At 43.0% G+C, this 24655-nt stretch overlaps 1 protein-coding gene across 2 annotated transcripts in view; it reads left to right on the top strand.

The window, feature by feature from the left end:
- The window catches only part of LOC126159825 (uncharacterized), a 52618-nt gene that overhangs the window by 5221 nt on the left and 22742 nt on the right, over positions 1–24655 (top strand). Inside the window, exons 2-3 of one of the 2 annotated variants that reach the window (XM_049916631.1) lie at positions 12094–12221; positions 22132–22307. In XM_049916631.1, the coding sequence (XP_049772588.1) occupies positions 12094–12221; positions 22132–22307 (304 nt within the window). The remainder of the gene's footprint in view (positions 1–12093; positions 12222–22131; positions 22308–24655) is intronic. The other variant, XM_049916632.1, reaches the window with a different exon arrangement.

Genomic DNA, 24655 nt, shown 5'->3' with positions numbered 1-24655 from the left:
TATATGGCACCCCAGCCCACTATTATTACTATTGTAATGTTCTCTAAACCTTGTGGCAAAATCTCTACCCGTCTGGCCAATGTATGTCCCAGCACATCCCCCCACACTTAATTTCGTATACACTGGATTGCTTAAACTTATCTGTTTTCCCTTCGTCCGTATGTACTAATATTCCCCCCAACTTCTTTCTTGTATGGAAGCTTACGCAAACGCCAGCCTTCCTGAAGGCTCTAGTTATTTTTTGGCAACATGGTCCAGCATATGGAGTATCATGGTGGCTGCAGTGTAACACGTGTTACGTTCGGCTCGCGAAATTTAGTTGAACTCGAAGGTGTTCTCGCAGGTGGTGTTGTCTAGTACCAGTGGAAATTGTGTAAACAACAGTGTTCTGTGCAGTAGTGCTATTTTTTTTCTGTGCTCCGCCAATATCTTTGAGAAAATGGTAAACAGAAGAGTCGACAGCAGTGCGTCCAGCAGCGGGGAAGCAGCAGGTGCGTCGGGTCTGCTCTTGGCGGAAGATGCGGCCGCGGCTCCCGGTATAGCGGAGCTGGTCCGCTCTGAGGTAAACGCTGCGCTTCGCGATAAAAACAATCTCGATCCGATAGCAGGCACTATACCAGATACTGTAACGGCAGCAGTACTGGCCAAAATGCGTGAAACTGTTGAGGCGAATACTGCCGAAATTACAGCACTAAAAAAGTCTGTGTCTGAATACGAGAAAAAGGCACGAGAGTTGGAAGTGAAACTATCTGCCGCAACAGACGAGCTAGAACAGTACCAAAGGCGAAATAGTCTACGACTGTTTGGAGTAGCAGAAAATAAGGAAGAAGACACCGACAACCTGTTTATACAGGTTGCACGTGAAAAATTAGGCGTTGAAGTGACCAAGGCAGACATTGACAGGAGTCATCGGGTGGGACGAAAACTACCAGGTGCTACCAAACCTCGTCCAATAATCATTAAATTTGTCTCGTAGCGAAAAAGGGCAGAGATCTTTACCCAGAAGAAGAAGTTAGCAAGGACAGGGCTTACAATAAGGGAAGATCTGACACACAAATGGCTAAAGATTTTAAACAGTGCCATATCCCATTTCGGTCTTCAGAATGTGTGGACTCAGGATGGCACAGTAATCATTAAGACAGCAGCTGGAAAGAAGAAAGTCACAAACATGACAGAACTGAATAGTATTAAGTGAAGCTACTAGAGCCAAAAGTGCAAACTTAACACCATTTGCAAATTGTAACAGCCCTATACTCTGATATAGTCTTGTAATAATATTAACTTTTTAATTATACCCATATTTGTACCTTCAACTAATTGTTTTCGTAACTGTATTAACTTTTTACTATTTTTTGTATCTATAGCTCTAACCATTACTTAATTTTAGTTACTGCTACTACTTTTTTCATTTTCATTTTCTCTTCCATTCTGTAATAGTTCTATTGTAATTATTAGTCTCTCCTTTAGTTCATTAATCACCCATCTCTTTGGTTTAAATTGTTCATAACAAAAATCACTATCAGTATCACTTTAGCAAATTTCAATCTAATTGTAGCGTACTACGATAATCACTACCAGTATCACTTTAGTAAATCTCAATTCAGTTCTAGCTTCCTACGATAATCTATTAATTATTAAGCTTACTTCTCTCTGCTGGCAGCATCGGCCTCTTAAATCACTCCCCTTTCCCTTATTTCCACCCTAAGCTATTTCAAATACGCCAATTACATTGGTCCTCTTACGACATAGGATACACAGTGACACACAGCCGTCACTATTTTGGTCATATTCTCCTTGCACCGAATACCACTAATCCATTTTCTATTCTCCCGCAACCTCAGGAAATCTCTTGCAGTCGCCTTTCTTTCGGCACTCGCGGAGTCACAAACAGGGCGCGCAAAATCTCGGATACCCCTGCGTTATGTCACTCGGCGGAAGCAGCGGCCAGTGCCCCTCGTGGCAGGTAGTGCCTAACAAAGGGACAAACCAGTCTGCCACCCTACTCCAGGCTGCCCAGCGGAACGCGTCACAGCTTTTAGCAGCTCACTGCAACATCCAGTCTTTACCTGCACATTACGAAGAACTTACCCTCCTCTTCAACCAACTAAACTACCACGTAATCCTCTTATCCGAAACGTGGTTGAAACCACACATATCCTCTGCTCTATTCATCTCCCAAGGTACACATTTCTTAGGGCAGACAGATCAAAAAAGCGAGGTGGCGGGGTCGGCGCGTATATTCGAACAGACCTCAAAGCGAAAGTATTATGTACGTCAAACCCTGCTGAAGAAAAAGAGGCTGAATTCATGTTCATTGAAATACATATACAAAATCGGAAGTTCTTGACTGGCGTCGTGTACAAGCCGCCAAAAATAAGCTCAATGGGTTCCTTCCAGTCGGAATTACATTCACTTCAGTGTCAATACGAACATGTCATCGTAATGGGTGACTTGAACATAGACCTGCTAAGAGACACTCCCTCCGCAATAAACCTAAGAAGACTGTTTAGTTGCAATAGCATGAACATTCTTCCATTAAAACCTACACACCATACGACGCACAGTCATACTCTTATAGACGTAATCGCAACGAAACAGACTGACAAAGTAAGAGATGTTGGTCAAACATCAGACCCTGGCCTCTCAGCACATGATGTAATATTCCTGGCCTACTCTGTGCAGCCCCCAAGGATCAAATCGCGTTACATAACTTGGAGGAACATGAAACGTATTGACCTTGACGCTCTAACAGCCAATTGCTCAGAAATCTCATGGCATCAAATAATCAGAGACCCTACAATCGACGGCAAAATTAATGAACTTGGTTTTAAACTCACTGCCCTCTATGACAAACATGCACCTGTGCGCAAAATCCGTGTAAGAAAATTTCCTGCTCCATGGCTGACAGCTGAATTACGTCAAATGATGACTAATAGGGATGCTGCCCACAGGCGTTTCAAGGCAGATCCGAAACCCGAGCGTTTCGAAGAATATAGAAAGCTACGGAACAGAGTGAAACAATGCATTCGCAATGCTAAAATCAGGCACACTCGCTTCCTTGTATGCAGCGATCTGACGCCCACGACTCTATGGAAGAATCTCCGTAGCTTGGGGGTCGGAAAGGCAAAATCGGAAACTACTTTTCATGGGTCAGCTAACGAATTAAATGAATTCTTCTCTGCACCTCTGAATACCCGCACGGCTGATAATTACCGTCCACAAGAATCCACAAACAGGATAACTAACAACGATACCTTCCATCTAAAATATGCAACAACAAATACGGCAAGAAAAGCAATAATGAGAATCTCTTCTGATGCAATAGGCAACGACAGTATCGGTATAACCATGATTAAGAATGTTGCTGATATCTTAGTACCTGTCTTAACTGACATATTTAATTTTTCCCTCGTGAACGGAATATACCCCACTGCATGGAAAAGAAGCATAATTCGACCCATCCCTAAGATCGAAAACCCGCAACTGCCTAGTGATCACCGACCAATTAGCATACTGCCTGCTGTTTCCAAAGCACTTGAATATATTGTTCATGACCAAATCACTGAACACTTGAATGAATTCAGCCTATGTGACAAATTTCAATCCGGTTTCCGTAAACATCACAGCACTAACACTGCTCTAATTAAAGTAACTGATGACCTGAAATATGCCATCGACAATCGAAAGGCAACAATATTGACGTTACTGGACTTCATCAAAGCTTTTGACACTGTTAATTTTGACATATAGCTCAGAAAAATGCAACAGCTTAATTTCTCTGATAGTGCAATGAGATGGTTTGAAAGCTACTTAAAAGACAGACAGCAATGTGTTGTCTGCGTAAATGAAAAATCTTCCTGGAAACGTGTTTCCTCGGGAGTGCCACAAGGATCAGTCTTAGGACCACTTTTGTTTTCTTTATATGTCAACGATATTTCGTAGGTTGTGTCCTCCTGTAAATATCATTTCTATTCCGACGACCTCCAGCTCTACCTAAGTGTCAGACCTGAAGATGTAAACACTGCAATCGGTCACATCAATGATGATCTGTCTTCAGTAGTGACATGGGCGAAAAACCTGGGGCTTAAACTAAATGCAAAAAAGACGCAAGTAATCTTAATAGCCCATCAGAAATTGATAAGTTCAGATTTCCGCGAACGGCTACCTCCTATTCTGCTCGGCGGTACTCCAATACCATATCAGAAAACAGTTAAGAACTTGGGTGTAACTTTGGATGAGCATCTCAACTGGGCAGAGAATACAGTCGCAGTGTGCCGAAAGACGTCTGCTTATCTCTATGCTCTCAAAAAGTTTCGGAACATATTTCCACAGGACTTGAAACGCCAGCTCGTGCAAGCACTCGTTCTACCGAACCTCCACTATTGTGATGTGATTCAACAAGGCACGAGTAGTGCAAAACAAAAGACGGCTAGAGCTAACCATGAATGCCTGTGTGCGTTACACCTGCAACATTCGCCGACATGATCATGTTAGTGCTTCATACTCCGAGCTAGGGTGGCTGCGGCCGGACAAATTGCGTGACTACCACACTCTATGTCTACTTCACCGACTCCTCGTCGCGCAAGCACCCCAGTACCTTGCTTCAGAGATTAAAAACCTGTCATGCCATCATAATCGAAACACGAGGTCACTCTTATTTGGTATCCAAACTGTGCCCACTCACAAAACAAAAACTTTTGCAAACTCCTTCTCAGTTGCCGCTGTCCGCCTCTGGAACAAACTGCCCCTTACCTTGCGCAAAATTCAATCTCCTGCTGCTTTTAAGAAGAAGTTGAAGCATTTCCTGCTATCATCCTCATAACGTTCTCCACAAAATTAATGTACGAGGCCAAACCTCTCATCTCTCAAATAGCAAAGCTAGCGCATCCTATCTTGCTCCTGAGATGCCTTCCTCTTCATCTATCTCTATTAGCCACACAATCTTCTTTTCCTTTATATTTCCTTAATTATGTTTCATCATGTCTCTCTATTCTTCTCCTCCCTTCACCATGAGTCTCCCTCATACTCCCTGCTGCTAGCACTCCTATCTAAAATCTGTCTCTTCAATAATGTCTAATTATAACAGTACTTATGTTCTACGAATATAAACTCTATATGTATGTATTTTTCCAGGTGTACCTTCCTAATTGTTTATTTCACTTTTTGTACTAGATGTAGTTTAACATGTCTACTAAAACATGTGTAGAATCCTTGGTTAGATGTAAGAGAGGGCCTGATGGCCCTAATCTTGCCAGGTTAAATAAATAAATAAATATTCCATTGACACAATATTACTATTTAATTTCTGGCGGCCTGACTGCCGCGTCTTGTTAAGAATTTTAGCTCCAAACTCTCGTATAAATTTTTCCGAGTACCCGTTAGCCTGTCGTAATTACACACTGTTAGATTTATATTCTGAGTATATTATTATTGAATTACATGTGAATGCATGGAGCACATGACCATGCAGCGCCCTGACACTTTCTTTGAGTTGTCAAGACTGTACGCCTGGTAGGGTAGGAAAGAGTGTAAGTTTGTGGTATGTAACTCATATGACCAGATCTCATTTTCTGTAACGTTGAGACGTGTTGAGTGTGCTGTTCACTTATGTTTTGTACTTGCTTGTAACATATGTCTGAAGATGGGTGTAATCCCAAACGCATAACATGTTCCAATAAAAGATTCAATTGAACATCTCATGCGATTGAACAGTATCGGTGGCCAATTATTAACATAAAAATGACCACAGGCCTCAGAAGGGATTTTATGTTCCATATATCAAACAGAGGTAGATATAAGGAGCTAACGGAAAAGAAACCTTGGCAAACAGAAAAAACACTGCAACTGATCGGTAAATGTAGAAGGTGCAAAAACGTTCAGAGGAACACAGGAATACAGCAGTATGTCACTTGGGAACGAAGCAACTGGGGGTAGATGTGAAACCAAAGCGAAATGGCTGTTGGAAAAATGTGAAGAGAAAGAATAACACATGGGCGTCTGAAAGATTTATTCATTGTACAGATTACTCACAAGAACATTTGACGTAATCTTTAAGAGTGCATTGGAAATTCCACTGTCAAATGCAGAGGAGAGTGCAGGTAGGTGGAGAGAGTAAACTGAAGGCATCTACGAGGGGAAACACCCGTCTGGTGACTTGACAGAAGAAGAAGAAATGAGAATCACAACGGAAGACACTGGAGATCCCACATAAGAGTTGAGTTGAGTTGTTTGGGGAAGGAGACCAGACAGCGAGGTCATCGGTCTCATCGGATTAGGGAAGGACGGGGAAGGAAGTCGGCCGTGCCCTTTGAAAGGAACCATCCCGGCGTTTGCCTGGAGCGATTTAGGTAAATCACGGAAAACCTAAATCAGGATGGCCGGACGCGGGATTGAACCGTCGTCCTCCCGAATGCGAGTCCAGTGTCTAACCACTGCGCCACCTCGCTCGGCGACCCCACATAAGAGTCAGAGCTTAACACAGCTTTGGAAGGCAGAACCGATAGGTAACATACCTTCGGAGTTTCCGAAATCATTGGCGAAAGTGTCAACCAAGAACTACTGAAGTTGGCGTCTAGAATATACGAGAATGGCGCTATATCATTACATACAACGCTGAAGATATAAGTAGATACTTGCGAGGCCTATCGCACAATCAGCTTAACACCTCATGTATGGAATTTGTCGACAGGAATAATACATACAGAGGAATGTAAAAGATAATAGAGGATATGATAGATGACGATCATTTTGACTGTCAGAAGGCTATTAGCACGCGAGAGCGGCACGTCTGACATTGTAACTGATGAGGGAAGCAAAACTTGGGAAATAAAATGGACACATTCATAGGCCCTGTACACCTAGAAAAACCATCCGGAAATGTAAAATTCTGCAAAATGTTCGAAATATTGAGAAAAATAAGAGTAAGTTGCAAAGAAAGATGGGTAATACGTACAAGAACCAAGAGGGAACAATAAGGTTGCATGACCAAGAACAAAATGCTGTCCCATATTTGGTAAGTTCCATTCTTCGCCGATTCTGCTGAGAACCTCATCGTTTCTTTTCTTATCAGTCAATCTAATTTTCGACATTCTTCTCTAGCACCACATATCAAACGCTTCAGTTCTCTTCTGTCCCGGTTTTCCCACTGTCCATGATTCACTTTCATAGAATACCGTGCTCCAAACTTACACTATGAGTTACTCGTCCTCCAACTAAAACCGACATTTAATTGGATAGATAAAAAAAAACCACTCACCAAGCGGCAGCAGAGCACACACATAAAAGACTGTTGTGATTGACAAGCTTTCTGGCCAGTGGCTCCTTCTTTAGGTAGGAGGGTTGAAAGGGAAGGAAGAAGGGTGAAGGAAAAGGACTGGAGAGGTCTAGGAAAAGGGGTAGATTTTGGGAAAGTCACCCAGAACTGTGGGTCAGGGGAGACTTACTGTACGAGATGAGAAAGGAAGACTAATTGTTGGGGACTGCATCGGACGAGATTTGAAAACCTAAGAGCTTAAAGGTAGAAGACGAGGTGATATGTACGACAGAAATTGCTGCTAAGACATTTATCACAAGTTGTAAAGAGTGAGAAGCTACTTGCATTGTACATAACAGAGGTGGGTTGGTTCAAATGGCTCTGAGCACTATGGGACTTAACATCTATGGTCATCAGTCCCCTAGAACTTAGAACTACTTAAACCTAACTAACCTAAGGACATCACACAACACCGAGTCATCACGAGGCAGAGAAAAACAGAGGTGGGATGGGGTGGTGAAAAATAGATGGGAAATACAATGAAAGATGCAGGAAACTGAAACGGAGTGAAGCAAAGAGCAGTTACAGTGATAAAAAGCTGGGTGGCGAGAACCAAGGGCATGTTGTAGAGGTAGTACCCACCTACAGAGTTCTGAGAAACTGGTGTCTGCGGGAAGATCCAGATGGTGAAACAGGCACCGAGGTCACGAATGTCATGCTGTAGAGCACGATCTGCCACAGGATATTGTGAGTTGGCAGTGTATACCCTCACCCTATACCCATTCATCCTAACTGATAATCTGATGGTAGCCATGCCTATTTAGAAGGCTCAACAGTGTTATAATAGCTGGGATATGACTTGTGTCGTTTCGCAGCTGCTCTCCCTTTGATAGAATATGTTTTGCCAGTTACAGGGCTATTATAGGAGGTGATAGGAGGACACACTCTTATTAACTTGTGATCACTGTTTTAGCAGTAATCTCTGTCTTGCATGTTACCCTGTGTTCCACCTTTAAACTCTCAGGTTTCCGAATCCTGTCCGATGCAGTCCCCAACAGCCAGTCTTTCCCTCTCATCTTGTACGGTAAGACTCCCTGACCCGCTGTTCTGGGTGACTTTCCCAAAATCTACCCCTTTTCCTAGACCTCTTCAGTCCTTTTCCTTCACTCTTCTTCTTTCCCCTTCAACCCCTCTGCCTGAAGAAGGTGCCACTGGTTCCAAAAACTTGCCAATCACAACAGTCTTTCTGTGTGTTCTGCCGCTGCTTCGTGAGTAGATTCTGTTATCTATCCTATTAAATAATTTTGTTTGTGTTCGTTGTTACAAAACTGACATTTGATGTTAATTGACTTCGTTTGGCCAGGAACATCCTCTCTGAATGTTCTTCTCTACTTTCTATGTTCTCTTTAACTTGTTCATTATGAGTTACTTTATTCTCAAGGTAGGAGAATTCTTTTAGTTGGTCTAGATCCTCGTCTATAGTTCTGACCTTAACTTGAACACTGATCCCATTTCTGCTAGACTTCATTAATTTAGTCTTTCTTCAGTTTTAGTCTTAATTCATAGAGTGTACACATTAGATTGTTCATTCTGTTCAACACCTCCTACAATTACCTCTCCCTTCCACTGAGAACAGCAATGATATCAGCTATTCCTATCATTGATATCCTTTCAGCACGAATTTTAATTCCATTTCTGAACCCCTCGTTTATGTCTGTCATTGCTTCTTCGATGTACAGATTGAATGGTAGGGGCGATTACATGTATGTCTTTCACCTTTCCTAATCTGAGCTGTTATTGGTCTTCCTATTTTTTCCCCTTGTTTGATGTACATATTGCACGTAACCCTTCTTTTGCTAGGGGTTACACCCATTTTTATGAGAGTTTCGGAAATTCTGCATCATTTTAAATCATCGTACGATTTTTATCTAACTACAAATCCTACGAACGTTTCTAGATTTTCCTTAAGTCTCGCTTTAATCATCAATCGCCAACCCAAAAGTCCTTCTCTGATGCCTTTACCTTTCCTAAAACCAAATTGATCGTAATCTAGCACTTCCTCAATCTTCTTTTTCCTCTTATACAAATATTCCTGTCAGCAACTTGAGTGTGAGAGCTCTTTAGGTAATTGTGCGGATGTCCTCGCACTTTTGTGCCCTTGCAACATACAGAACTATGTGAATGATATTTTCCAGAGATACTGATTGTTTATCTCGAGAACCAATTTGAATAATAATTTGGCTTCCAAATTTCTGAACAATTTTCGAAATTCCTAAGAACTCTTCCACATGCCTTCGACATGATTTGATCGCGAGTCTTCCTAACCACCGTTTGTTTCTGTGGCTGGAAAGGTAGGCATCTCGACGACCGCTACTTCCCGTGACGTCTCACGAGGCCACCTGAGGACAGAGCAGCGTCGACCTGACCGCCACAGGCAAAAGCGACTCCCGCCGCTGAACACCACAGAACGCCCTACACTATACTGCTTGTGGTGTGGTGTCAGTGGTAGCCACAGATCTCAACACAAGTTACATCGGTCTGTCTGTGATGGCTGGTGAACTTCTCAGCTCTCTTTTGTCTCCACCCCAACCCGTGGCTATACATTCTGCAGTCGTTGCCCTACAGCCAGATGCCAGTGTAATGTGTCAGTACGATGCTCTCAAGTCCCTCATGCCGAAGATTCGTTTTTTTACAGAGACATAAAGATGCACGTTCCTTGGACTTTCTCTTTTGCGATTTGCCGCTGAGTAATTCCAATAGCATTAGGAACACAATAAACATCGTGTACACACATCATTCTCCATCTGTAACAATGTCTTTTCTGTACTGAAAATAAGCTCGCATAAGGACGAAATGCGAAAAATCTTGCACAGGCATTAAAAAAATGCAGTATTTTTCTTAAAGACGACATATCTGCCATTAACTGTAAAATTATTTGTTTTCACGACTACAGTTTCGATCCTATGCCCTTTATACAGGTATACAGCAATGACCGAAATGTGAAGGGCAGACAGCATGTATAGAACGCCACTATCATCCCATACATGAGGCAGTTATATTACAACAAATGCTAAAAACTGTACGTCACTTGCATTGCGCCACTGGAGGAGTCAAAATTTACGAATCTTCTGACGTGTGTATATCTCACTGTTGTCTCTGTATGTTGAGCCTCCTATCTCCGAGTGTACATCAATTTTAGATTAGCGTAAGGATCATAGTTATGGCATAAGGTAAATTTATTGTTACTGATGTTAACCTCACTAACATGAATCCCCTCAAATCACTGTTCATGTTGTTCATATGACAACTGAGGCGGTTGGCGGGTAACATATTCACAAGTCGTTTCTTCTTTGTTCTTAGCAGTGATTATACATCCCACAGTAAACGTTTTATATCAGAGTATCTTAACATTGCGTTTACATTCGTTAACAGAATTTGCCATTCTGTTTACGATACAATCATTTGATGTAAAGAAATAAGATAAGACACTTCTTTATTGTGATAGTGCGTAATAGTACATATGGTATCCATCGTGAAAGGCTTACAGAGGCTTAACTGCTCATGAAACCATGGCAGTAATAATCATATATATATATATATCATTTTACATATGTATTCTTTGTACCATATTAACATCACAAAGGTATAAATCGCCTTCACAACAACTTTCGTACATGAATTGATCCACTGGACAAATAAAAAGAGAAAGGAGTACAAGAATGAGATAAAAACATGTGATGGGATACTTGTCACAAATTACAGAACATTATGTGTATCACCATGTAATTGCAAAATGTACTGTTAATATGTAAGGTACTCTACCATTACAAACGTAGTCATAAATTTCCATGGTCCTTAGAACGTGTAGGCCGAGAATGGCTTTTTTTAGCTACACTTGCAAAACACCTTATTCAATTTTTTACTGAATTATTAAAATATATTACTTACGTTAAAATTAACACACCCTAAATATAAAAACGTGTATGAGTGGGCATAATTCTTAGGTTAGTGTTTGAACGTCCCGTCGACAACGAGGTCATTAGAGACGGAGCGCAAGCTCGGGTTAGGGAAGGATTGGGAAGGAAATCGGCCGTGCCCTTTCAAAGGAACCATCTCGGCATTTGCCTGAAACGATTTAGGGAAATCACGGAAAACCTAAATCAGGATGGCCGGAGACGGGATTGAACCGTCGTCCTCCCGAATGCGAGTCCAGGGTGCTAACCACTGCGCCACCTCGCTCGGTCATAATTCTTCCTGATTTCCATACAAAACATAAAACTCATGGGAAACATCATAAAGACTACTCATATTATAAAACCAGCATAGACACGATCCTGTGCAAATCGTTACGTCCTATGCTTGTCAGTATGTCAAAGTCAAATAGCCAAACTATACACCCTCATTAATGTTACTTTCTATTATTAACACATAATACTGACTGGAATTTATCTCAAGATCTCTTATTTCTTAAATCTGTCTTATTGTAGGGCCAGCCTCATGGATGATTTTTGAAATAGTTGTATATTTCCACTTCTTCAGATATTTTGATACTTCTACCCTTAGGTTAATTTTTATTACTGGATCTACGTTAGGTGGTGATACTCCTCTCTCTTTGCTTGATGTGCTATTTAAATTTGTCGCTGGAATATGAGCTTTGTAACGTCCGGTCAAGATGTCCGTGCTGTAACTCATACGATTACTGACATTGTATATTGATCTAGTTTCAAAAGGTATATGCTACCTGCAAACACTTTGTGGGTGCAGAAAGTGAAAGCTGTACTTCCTACAGAAGCCTGATCCACTGGCTTGTTCACGAGTCCGTCGTCTCCCGTCTTGTGCAGAACTGCAGGCCCAGGCGGCTGTTTTCCGGGAACGCCTCTCCAGCTACTGGCGGGACTTGGCGCAGCTGCTCTCACTCGGTGCGACGCACTTCTCACAGCTGTTGGTTCCCCTCGCATTCGAACGTATGGTAAGTGGAGTTTTTTCCTCCTCTTATAATCTGTATTATACGTACAGGGGGTGAGAAAATGACACACACCACCTGGCCAGTTCTTAGAGAGTGTTTCCCAGTTTACCTTCTTCACACTGTAGCTATCTTTGGCTCTCCAGTTCTAATACTAACCATCTGGAAGAATTCTGAACCAACCTCTACTTCTGTGAGCCTTTTGGGGCTATGATACAGGGAGGCTAAGCTCGGAATGGTTAGAGATAGGGAAGAAAATCGTCTGTATCTTTCTTTTCTCGTATTTGCTAACTACTTCTTTAACAGATTCAGATAACTCTGTATACAGTCCTGCTTTATAAGCTGAAGCATGTTAGCTTCATATGTAGTGGAGAGTGGTCTAGAGTCTCAGTGTGGCATTTCAAGTCTCCATCAGCATCTTCTCTTCCTAAGAATCTCTACTCCATATGGAAGGCCTATAAAATTATTTATGCTCAACATGGAGGTTCGTCAGCTTCAGATCTCTTTATTAACCTGTATACATACCACATAATTCATACATTTCGTCACAACTGTTCAACGTCTTCCCACCTTAACATTCAAGTGACCATTTCCCAGGACTCCATGACCAGACGATAGCGCAGCTGACACTTGTGGCTCGACGCCATTGGCGGCCCCCTGTGCTCACCACTGCCAGCCAGCACTGTCCGTGTGACACGGCAATGCCCCAGCCGCCGCAGCCACAGAGGACGCGCGTCAATAACGAAAACCTGCAGTTGGGGTCCACCAGTTAGCGCGTGTTGCGTCAGCGAGTGGCTTTGTTAAAGGCACTGAGCTACTACAGTCACAAGCGGAATATCTGGTGAATGCGTCAAGGCCAATGAAAATCTGTGCCAGACTAACGGGAAACCGGATGCTGCTTTCTGAGAGCATTCATCTCAGTCGTTAGCCTTTCTGCACGTGTCTCGTGGCCTAACTCGAACCATTATCGAGTCTGAATTCTCTGTCTATGACTTATGAACACCACCACCAGTGATTTTCACACTACCGAGAGTAAAAGCTATGTGCTCTTAACACACACACTGGACTCGCATTCGGGAGGACGACGGTTCAATCCCGTGTTCGGCCATTCTGATTTAGGGCACGGCCGACTTCCTTCCCCATCCTTCCCTAATCCGATGAGACCGATGACCTCGCTGTCTGGTCTCCTTCCCCAAACAACCCAACCTTAACACATAGAATGGCCACTGTGCATTAAGACTGTTTGGATTCTGACAGTAGTATACATGGAAAGCAAAAGGACGCAGTATGATCTGTGTCTTTGTGTAACTTTTTGTGACGTATGTAGCAAAGTGCCAGTCCCTAAAGTATCGTTAGAGCCTCATTTTGGATCCTTTGAGAAGAGAAGTAGGCGATACCTGTTTTAGTGAAGTGAAAAGGTTCTGGGTAGATTAAACCTTTCTGCTATAATTATTACAGATGTTTGCTGGATGGTAATTTCAAAGATTGATAATAGCGGGTTCCGTATTTAAGAATGGTTTCTGCCGACATCGTATCATGTCCTGTCATTGCATCTTGTTTTCGTTACCATCATCCATGCATTTCACTGCAGCAAAGGCTATTTGCCTGATACGTATCCAATATTTTGTAGAGTTAGTACCTCACAGCTTACGAGAATGTTTAAAGGACGGCTTCCTTATTACATTTGGGGTGCAGCTACGCTTCGTTGATCATACACTGCACCTGCTAAGGAAAAGTGTAATTGCGAAACGTTATTCCGTGAAACCAATGTTGTACAGATAGTTTCGATTTAAAGACACACTTTGCTTTCTGAATGAAACTTGAGTCTTCAGACAGCTGCAGCAGTCTTGAGGTATTCGTATTCGAGATAATTCCTCTCGTGGTTCTTCACTACAGCCCTGCAGAGTAGTACGGCAAAGCGTGCTGTGGCCCAGGTAACGACGCAGCTCACGATTTTGACCCTGTGCCCCTGGTAACTGGGCTCTCACATAATACTGTGTACACATATGTATGTATGTATGTTCAGAATAGTTCAAATGGCTCTGAGCACTATGGGACTCAGGTCATCAGTCCCCTAGAACTACTTAAACCTAACTAACCTAAGGACATCACACACATCCATGCCAGAGGCAGGATTCGAACCTGCGACCGTAGCAGTCGCGCGGTTCCAGACTGAAGCGCTTAGAACCGCTCGGCCACACCGGCCGGCATAGATTAGGTCCAGATGGCAGAAAGTGCAGTGGCGCCATCGCAAGGACGACGGATTCAACGTTCTGGAAGGTGCCGATTCAAGAGTGCGCAACACCTTCCACTTCACTGCTCCTGCACAACGAGGGAAATTCTGAATTTTATTTTTCGTTTTCTATACTGCTTATCAACGTACGGGTAAGAGTCGACTGCAGCCACGTGTCACCACTACAGTGATTTTGGGTTTGTTTATACGCCGGGCCCCCTACTGTGTGGACTCGGCCCGTGTCGCTCGCTGGCCTCCCTCGCCCTGTGTTGCTGTGACGCCCGCAGCCGGGCTGTCGGAAGCGCGAAGCGGCTCAGACCGCAAACGGGATGTTAGCTGCCCGCTGACCGCTAACCGCATGCTGTCACAGCGAGGACGTGACGCACGTCCCACACACACACACACACACGTAAAAGCGTGCAGCATTCCTGGCGCACATCCGCAAAGCTCTACTTACGCAAATACGAATTGGAGGCGATAAATCGCGATCCCGCCTTGAACCGGTCGGCCATGTATGTATGTATGTAAATTTAAAAAATATTCTATTCGAAAAGGATTTCTTTTTTCTCTGACGCCTGCCATCATTATAAAACTGATAAAGGAGGTATTTCATTCAAAAAATATGAAAAAGAAGAGCAACTGTATGGTGAAAACAACTGATAGCATTTTAGTTTCCATTTTTTCTCGTATTTGTGATATACGTAATAGTTATGTTATTTCGTAATTGATTCATTACAATATACACGTTCTTTTGTGAATAAGGTAATTTTTTTATTTCAATGTCTATTAAACACTGATTAGTAACTCAAAGAGAGAGAGAAGTTTTCAGTGTATACATACTTAGAACAGCAACAGCAATAGCAGCTCAAAAACAATACACAGACACACACACACACACACACACACACACACACACACACACACACACATACATGCACGCACACACACATGGACGCACGCAGTGTGCAATGACACAATCATAATCTCAAACATGCAGTCGGAACTGTGACAAACAGCTCATCAAACTATTCCACACACACTCAGTCAAGTGGAGCACCTTTTTACCTTTTTACTAATAAATGAACCCACCCAGACACATCAGTAAATAGTCTGGGTGCAGCAGATTTCCACACCTATGCCCCCCGATGAACCACTTGTGATCGTGGTAGGACACCCCTGCTTCCAGCTGGAATTGCAGTATATACCTCAGAATATAACCTAAATCGAAAGGTCTCCTGATAAGCGTTTGTGGTGCAGCGCCAATGCCCTAGAGGAGGCACCTGTTGAAGTCCCTGAACGTGAAAGTCTTTTAGGCTGTGCAAATCCCCGTGTCTGTCATGGAGACTTGTGGGATAGTCCAGCTCTACCTCTAGGACATATCCCTCAACAGCATCAGCAGCCACATATTTGATGTCTTTCCTCAGTCTGGTGATTTCCCCTTTGGACATCCATGAGAGCCCTTGAAAAGGGAGACTTTGTTGCACGGTTTGCCTTTGGAGACAGTTTACATCCAGGTAAAGGATGAAACTGAAGTCGTCAGACAACCTGTACTCCCCCTCGATTATCTGCAAGTTATTTGCCTTGGCATACCTGCGCACACATTGGCAAAGTCACTCGTGGACCGCATGTTCCAGGAAGACATGCATCTCAACGTTGGTCAAGAATTCGCTGCTGGCTTGTGTCTTTCTTAACATGGCATCCCACGAAATCTCAGCCATATGCTACAGAACTTCTCGAAGATGTTGGCGGTCAGATGTACATTGGTGTTCATCATTTTACATGTTCTGATAAATCAGAGATGCCGAAGTCCTGCTGTTCATTCACCAAGTGCCCGTTCTTTCCATTCATTATGGAAATGCCTTTTAGTTTACTAGAGAATCCAGATATTCGTATGGAAAGACCCCTTCTCCGTCACAAGTTGAAACTCTTGAAACTCTACATCATTGAGATAAGTGGCTCCCTTTGCTGAGAATATCTTCAGGACGCGTTGGTTCAGCAAATTTCTAAAGAGACGTAAGCATGAAGCGTTGTGAATCCAGGAAGTGGTGTGATCCTCTTTGAAGCGGCATGTATTTGTCAGTGGTGTCAGCAATGACACTGATCTTATCATCCTATAACCCAGACTCGTCAGAGTGCTGAACTAGAAAGTGGGTATCATGCTCATGGAAATTGTGGAAAAGATGGCTGTGTGCTGTGGCAGTTAGTACTTAAAGTTACATGGATTGTCAGCTGCACTCTGGGACTTCCCCGTGAAACGTTCCCTTTTAACAATTATACAAGACTGTGCTTAAACTGACACACAATATTTTTAGCGCAACGCAATCTGACTTTCAAAAATCCCTACAAGAGAATGGCCCTGACTAACATTAACCTATACCTTTCACAAATCACTTACCTCACCAAAAATCTTCGTTACTCGAACTACTGCAAAACAGCGAGCGCCACTACTGCCAGCTAAATAAAAGATTCAAACTACGGAAGGCACTAACTACTGATAGGCATAGTTAGGAAATGAAATATTTTAGTAGAGAACAAACAATGTATTTACCTTAATAGTGTTGAAAAATCATAATATACATAACAGATCATGACATTCAGTCTTAGAAATTTCCAAACTCCGCCATCTCTCTCTCCACATCCACCACTGCTGGCGGCTCACCTCCAACTGCGCAACGCTACGCGCTGTTCACATCCAGCTGCCACTGCCCAACACTACAATGGCAGACAACAATGCAAACTAGCCGCAGACTGCACACAGCACAGCCAGTGATTTTCATACAGAGCGCTACGTAACGTTGCCAATAAGAAAACGTAAACAGCCTACTTACATAGCCCCCATGCTCCCCACAAAAAATTTTACAAATTGTTTTGGGCAGTGGCCAATAATGATTTGATAAAATTTTACATAATTACAATAACAAAGAAATCAAATGCACACACTTATTGATACAATGTTGGTCAAAAGCTAAAATTTTCTCACAGTCCATAAAGACAGTCCTGATCGTTCATCACAGTAAAATAGCAGTGTTTTTCTCAAAGTCTGAGCAGTAAAAGAAAATGCACACAGAAGTAGTGGATTTCCATGCTGTCTTGAAGAAGTTGTGTTGTCCTTCCAACGGAAAGACAGTGCTGACTCTTGATGTGCCGACAGGTAATGGGCCATAACAAAGCAAACACACAGCAGAGTCAGTCGAAGTTTTGAAGAATATCGGTAGCTGCGCGATCCATTACAGCTACGCGGATAAGATGCCTGTCATCTCGACTGCTAGTGATATGGGGCACTTGGGATCCAGCACGGCGTTCCGTAGTACCTTCCTGAACCCACCGTTTCAATAGTCTGCTAACAGTCATTGGATCTCGACCAAAGCGAGCAGAAATGTTGCGATACGATAAACCGCAATCGCGATAGGCTACAATCCGACCTTTATGAAAAGTCGGAGACGTGATGGTACGCATTTCTCCTCCTTACACGAGGCATCATATCAACGTTTCACCAGGCAACGCCGGTCAACTGCTGTTTGTGTATGAGAAATCGGTTGGAAACTTTCCTCATGTCAGCACGTTGTAGGTGTCGCCACCGGCGCTAACCTTCTGCGAATGCGCTGAAAAGCTAATCATTTGCATATCACAGCATCTACTTCCCGTCGGTTAAATTTCGCGTCTGCAGCACGTCATGTTCGTGGTGTAGCAATTTTAATGGCCAGTAGTGTATAAACAAAAAGAGTATAGAAAATATGTATACTTGCTTTCATCCTCAGCCAAGGTGACCATGATGAACAACATCACACCGTCGTCGGTAAACAGTGACAACAGTGCGGCGTCATTATTGTTATCCAACGTGCGTGGCCATGACGGCAGTCACCATCGTCGTCACGGATACCGCACGAGCGCTCGACTCCGGTATCAGGGCTGGCTGGCAGTCGGAGAGAGAGAAAGACTCGGGTCGCCCTCCGCAGGGCTGTTTACAAAACCCTTCAGCCACGCAGCGTACGCTGATCAGCAATTCAAGTCGCAATTCATCACGCTTCTCCTCTCCCCACTAACACTACTTACACATAGCGCATTGCGTCAGTGCCCAGCGTGTTGGTACACATTTGAACATGCCTCTCTCAACTTGCAACTGCTCTCATTACTTAGCAAGCGTGGACGCAAGGCAGCACAAACGGGTTTATTTCTCGTAAGAAAAGAACTTCCACATATTAAACGAGTCGGATTGTGCTGTGACAGAAATGCGCGAAATGGAATATGCTGGCTGCAAGTAGCTAGCTGCTGATCGGCTACGTTTTGAGTGACACATTGTGGAAACTTGGGAAATCATCTCGACAGTTCTCCAAAAAGAGTGTAGATGTCACCTGGTAAATAAACATAGCTGACAAAAGAACTGTAAAAAATGAGCTCGGAGTATCTAAATAAATACAAAAATTTTATTAAGAAAATAATATTTGCACATAACTGCAACACAAGTAAATCCGTTTTTCTCTCCACCACCGTACACTTGCCTAAGGTGTCTGACTGACATACAGTTGAACGATTCCAAATTCAGAATGGCAGTGTTCTTGAAAATATCCTACATTCATACCACCACCTCACGACCTTTGACGTGCATGACGCTCTCTCCGTCATCACAGTTTCGGAGTGATGTCAGCATATCCTCATAGGTCATTGCTGTATCGTGGCGGCTACTGCGATAGTGGAATCGAGTCAATCACGCTACTGTCTTCCAAGACATGTCACACTTCATTGTTCTGAGCAGCTGGGCAGAAGTGACAACTGTGTAGGAACTTGTCGAAACACAGACTGAGTCGATGCGTGTGACAACAGCCACACCTTTAATCATCTTTAAACATGAAGCGGCCGCACTCGTCGTGGAGGCCTCGCCCGTGAGCAACAATGTTGTACCAGGAGGCAGGCAGCTTGGACCCCGGCAAGCAGGTCTTCAGCTGTATCTACAGGTGTTTTGTACATAACCTCAGAGAATGAGGTCTAGGGTTGTAAGATCCAGCGATCGCAATGGCCATCAGAGAGGACCCCCCCCCCCCCCCCTTTCCAGTCCTACAATGAGTGTGAGTATTCTTCAGGTGCTTGCAAACATTAACATCAAAGTGGAATGATCTTGGATAATGCCCTAAAATACCTTGACTGAGAATCTTTGCTGTTGGCCTCCGATATGGGTGGCGTGGGTGTTGCCCTCATTCTAGATCTGCCTGTTTGGCTTTTGAAAACAACATCACGGATGAATGAGGCCTCATCCACAAACAATACAAACTGTATGATGTTGGACAGTACAGCGCTGTGAACGATACTGGATTGACACAAGCAGACATAGGACTCAAAATCCGTTCGTCGCAGTGCTTGCACATTTCATCTTTGATTACTCATTGTGCACTGTACACAGCAACACACCTCACCATGAACACGACACAAGCTATCTGATGCAATGGACAGGTGACAGCAGGGTCAGTGGTGTGCTTGCGGCACAGGTTAATGCGCCACTGCGATGCTTGAGTGCTACGAGCCTAGTTGTGTACAGTAGATCCGTTTGGTGGTCAGGTGTGTACACTGTTTATCAGCTGCTACTGTTCGTGTGCACAACGGACACCCGAGATCTTTGCAAGAGTGTGAAGAACTGTAGGCATCATTGCAATACATGCATTCATCGTCGTTGCTTTGAAGAATTGCTATGAGCTACATTGTTGTTAGGTGGTGTATGCTGTGTATGTCCTTAACACAATAAATATGCTCCTTCGAGTGTTGGTTCCCTATCTCAATATAATCTATTGTGGAACCACTGTCACCTGTTTCAGTGTGACCCAAAAGGATTGGGTACTCCACATACAGAGGACAAGAGCTGTTCCGTCCCATTTCCCTCAGACACTCCCGACGGCACCCATGTCTGTGGTGAGCACTCACCTTCCAGAACAACATACTGGGTGATGCTAGGGTAGATAGAAGAAAGGAAAACAGAATGGGCAAGTGCGAGAGGGTTCTGTACAAACTCCCCATCGTGGGAATCGAGATTCCCAATAATTTTTACCTGTTATCGACACTTTGTAACTTTACTGGCAAGATACTGGTCCCAGGAATACCAAGATCGGTTCAAAAATTCTACGTTATTTCCTCAGCCCAGCTCAAACAAACAAGAACAAGCATGCAGAGGACTTTAGTTTATGTATGTAGGGAGACAAGATTTAATAACACATTTCTGTTTACGTACTAAATCATGAATACAACATACATTTTATGTTTGGATGCAGTAATGTTCGTATGTTATACTTTCAACAGGTGGTGAATACAATGTATGTCCAAATCGAAAACGACATTTTTATGTGATAAAATTACAAGTTAACAAGTTTCAGATTTTTTGCTTTACTTGCACCGGAAAACTTAGTTGTTGCCAAATCTCATGATTCCATTCAATGGAGGGCACCCTATAGGCTTCGATGAGTGAGTTTTCGATTATCAAAACACGAGACACAAACGGCCGTCCGTATCTGTTGACTGGAGTCAGTTATAAGCTTACAGTTTTTACGCCGCCAAGGGTCGATATACCATTGTATGTCACATAATTTGAACATGATACCCAGAACGTATCCAGAGAAAAAGATTCCTAACAGATGGACAGACAAATAGACAGTCTGATAAAAAATAATACTAAAAGTATTTTCTAGAGTTATATAGTTACCAATTATGGATTTTAAGACTTTGTCCTTTATTTGCACTGTGAAATCTGGATTCTTCCAAAATGCCATGATTCTAAATCAACACGGAGCACCTTATGGATTTTTGTGAGTGATTTTTCAAGTATGAAAATATTTAATTTAAATGGCCATATCTTTATTGCCGTGACTTAGAAGCCTACAATTTGTACAACGCCAAAGGAGCATAGACCTTAATATGTGATATAAATGTGAACTTCGTACCCCAAAAATGGTCCAGAAAAAATTATCTTAACGCTCGGACAGTCAATACATTCCTTCAAATCTGCAACATTCGAGACGTGTTCAGATACAGACGACATCGTGTTAGATGACGAGCAACAAACGCAAATTTGCGGCAAAAGCGATCAGCCAGGCAACAGACAAACGCTACAAAATTTTGAGTCAAACTGACATTTCGTGTGTGCGCAATTAACTCAGATAATGTTTCAGATATGGAGCGGCTGATGTCTATCGTTGCGTTTGTAGAAGGTCGTAACATGTGTTCAGGTTTCTCACAGCGTTGGTAACGAGTAGGATTTTGACGGATTTGTCAACAGTCTGGCCATTCTATTTTCGAAAATCGTCACAAGTTTAAATAGAATCTCCTCAGAGTTCCAGCCACGCCATGTGGCTTTACAAGTAGGAACTCGACGCTGCTGGCAGCTCCAGAACATTTCAGTTGGATACATCGTCACGGGAGTATACATTCATACATTAAGACGTCTGTAATGTCAACTACCAAGAAATATCTGCACCTCTCTTATCGGATGTCACAGTTTGAGAAATGTATTTATTTAATAAAACCCCACGAGGCATCTGCTGTGCATTAATGTTTTTATGCCTGTACAAAACTTTATGTACTACACTCATGCGCTGGCAGTAATTTCAGTGTCATGTAATAGTGCTACATGTAACTGTATACTAAGACAGGCTGCTGCTTGTGGATGTTATGAAAGTAATTCGAACTATTCTCTGTGTGTCTCAGGGTAACCACGCAAGTGATCAGCAACTCCACGGTTGGATTAAGGACATGAAACGTGTGAAAGACATGCTGCGCACGAAATTAACCGGATGGGTACAGGACTTGCAATTCGCCAGCAAACAGGTGGAGCACTACGAGGTGGAAGAAGACAAGGACAGGCCAGGGCACTTGATACTCAGGTATAAACCAGTGTACACTCAAATGTCTGTCGTACTCACTATGGTTTATTGGAGTTTATCTCACTTTTATCCATGGAAGTATTCATTAGAGTTATAGAAAACACAGGGATCATTTAATTCAAAATGGAGTAAAGAACTAGCATTAATAGACAATAGTGAAGGACATGGTTACAGAGACTCGTGATTTACAAAGGTTTTTGACTCCGTTTAGCCTTGGATATTTTGATTCGTATTGTGTCTTAAAATGTGCCACGTTTTACGTAACAGACCAGCGGAGAAAACTGACACAATAAACGATGTTACTGCATTTACTAGAGAAAGTATTGATGGTTACAGATACTTCCGAAGTTTTCATAATTTGTGGAAACAATGATGTGGAACCTGACACTAAAAGCGATCGTGTCCTCGTCTTATTAGAGACAAAAAAAAGAAAAGAAAATAAACACTTCGGGAGAAATTACGGTAATACCATGTAGTAGCGACTCTAGTCCAGATACTGGAATCCAGTCGGTGAGGGAAAGAGGCCACAAGTCATGTTCATCTCAATAGATGGAGGAAAAATCTAAGCAGCGATGAGGGAATATGGGAAAATGTCAGCAGAGGGCAGGAAGCTGACAGCCATCGTTCTTATATTTTGTGCTGTGGTTGGTGTGTTTAAATCAGTCCGTAGCATAGAGCATAAATACTGGAAGTTGCGAGCGGGAGGAAAGCGGAATAGTCTCTCGAGTGGTTGACATATGGGGCCGTGGAATGGAGTAGTGTAGGAGATATGTTGGCACTATGGAGGGTGACCAGGTGGCCTCCTGTGTGGGAATGGGTAAGCTCCCAGCAGGCACCCCAGGTCTTGTGGCGGTGTTGTTGGACTCCTTCAGGTGGCTTATTGTGGGATAGCTATGGAGGTGGAGAACATGGATTAGGATTGACAATTAGACTCAGTCGTGATTACTATCAATAGGATGAAAGACTTCTGCAGTTATATCTGTAGAGGTCGGTAGGGGAGTCACTTTGGGATGAGTGTGTCTGGGAAATGGACTAGGTCTTCTGAAAGAAAGGTGATCAACCGACATCCCCAGTTAAGTTCATCATGGGAATTGATGTGGGTATACAGCTGTGGAGAGGCAGTGGTCAGTGTGAGGAACGAAATTATGTGCTATAGGATGATGACAGAGACAGGCAGTAGCACAGATCACGGTCAGGGTGGTAAAATACACACTCAGGATAAAGTATTATGCAGGATGATTGAACATGATTTGTAGCCAACTGGAGCTGTTTTTGAGGAACGGTATTGTTACTCCACAATGTTTATTGTGTGGGGATTTTTGGTTTGCTACTCCACATCTGTGATCAGAACTGTGAGTGGGTTACCGGTTCACTGTGTACGGACACAGGCAGATAGTGTGACGGGATAAAACTATCGATATTGTGTCAGGCAGTGGGAATGAAGGTAAGAGTGGTTGGGAAGGTGAACTGAAAATCGGAAATGGGTAGATATCAAGACAGGGGTGCACTACACAAAGAAGCAGCTAATCGGATAGCAGAGTAGTTGTTGAGTGCACAAGGGGGGTTTCAGGCTAGCCAGTAGTTTGAGGTACTCTCATAAACACTAGCCAGTTGGTACACATTTAGGGAAATCAGATAGCTTTCAGAGTAAAGTCAGTTCGACTCTGAAACTTTTATCAGTAAACTGTCTAAGTATTTGTAACATAGCTCCCAAATTTACTCTCCTCCATGAATGTTCTCAGCCTCAAATTATTCTTAAACTGAGAGCTGGCTAAGACCCAAAGCAAAAAACTATGAGATATTTAGCGAGTCTTGGAATCTCTATCGGAAAGACATATTCGACGCCGTAGAAGGTCAAGTGTTCATTGCAGGTGACAAATAAAATATTCTCTTCACTGAGGTTGAATTTGAGTGCAATAGTGAAGTTACGTGGTCGCACATAACAGGACTAGGTGAAACCATATCAGTTGTTGGATGTTTTTACGACCCACCCGACTCCGCTGGGACAGATGTGGAGCCATTCAAAGAAGGTAAATAGTCAGCATTGCATAAATATCCAGATCACGCGACACTAGCTGGCGGTGACCTTAACCTAGCGAGTATAGACTGGGACGTCTATGGCTTCACTGCAGGTCGTGCAGACAGACAGTCTTGTGAAGGACTTTTGAACACGTTTTCCGAAAACTGTGTTGAGCAGCTAGTTCGGCAGCCAGCACAAACAGGCACGACCTTATCGATGGCGTCAGCATAGAGATGGGGATTAGTGATCATGATGTTATAATAGTGACTACGGTTATGAAAGTCAGTAAATCAGTCAAGAACGCTAGGAGAGTTGATATGCAGTTGTC

This window comes from Schistocerca cancellata, unplaced genomic scaffold, assembly GCF_023864275.1.
Source record: "Schistocerca cancellata isolate TAMUIC-IGC-003103 unplaced genomic scaffold, iqSchCanc2.1 HiC_scaffold_1148, whole genome shotgun sequence".
NCBI lineage: Eukaryota > Metazoa > Arthropoda > Insecta > Orthoptera > Acrididae > Schistocerca > Schistocerca cancellata.
The sequence above is the reverse complement of the archived record's forward strand: the minus strand, read 5'-3'. Positions and strand labels throughout refer to the sequence as shown.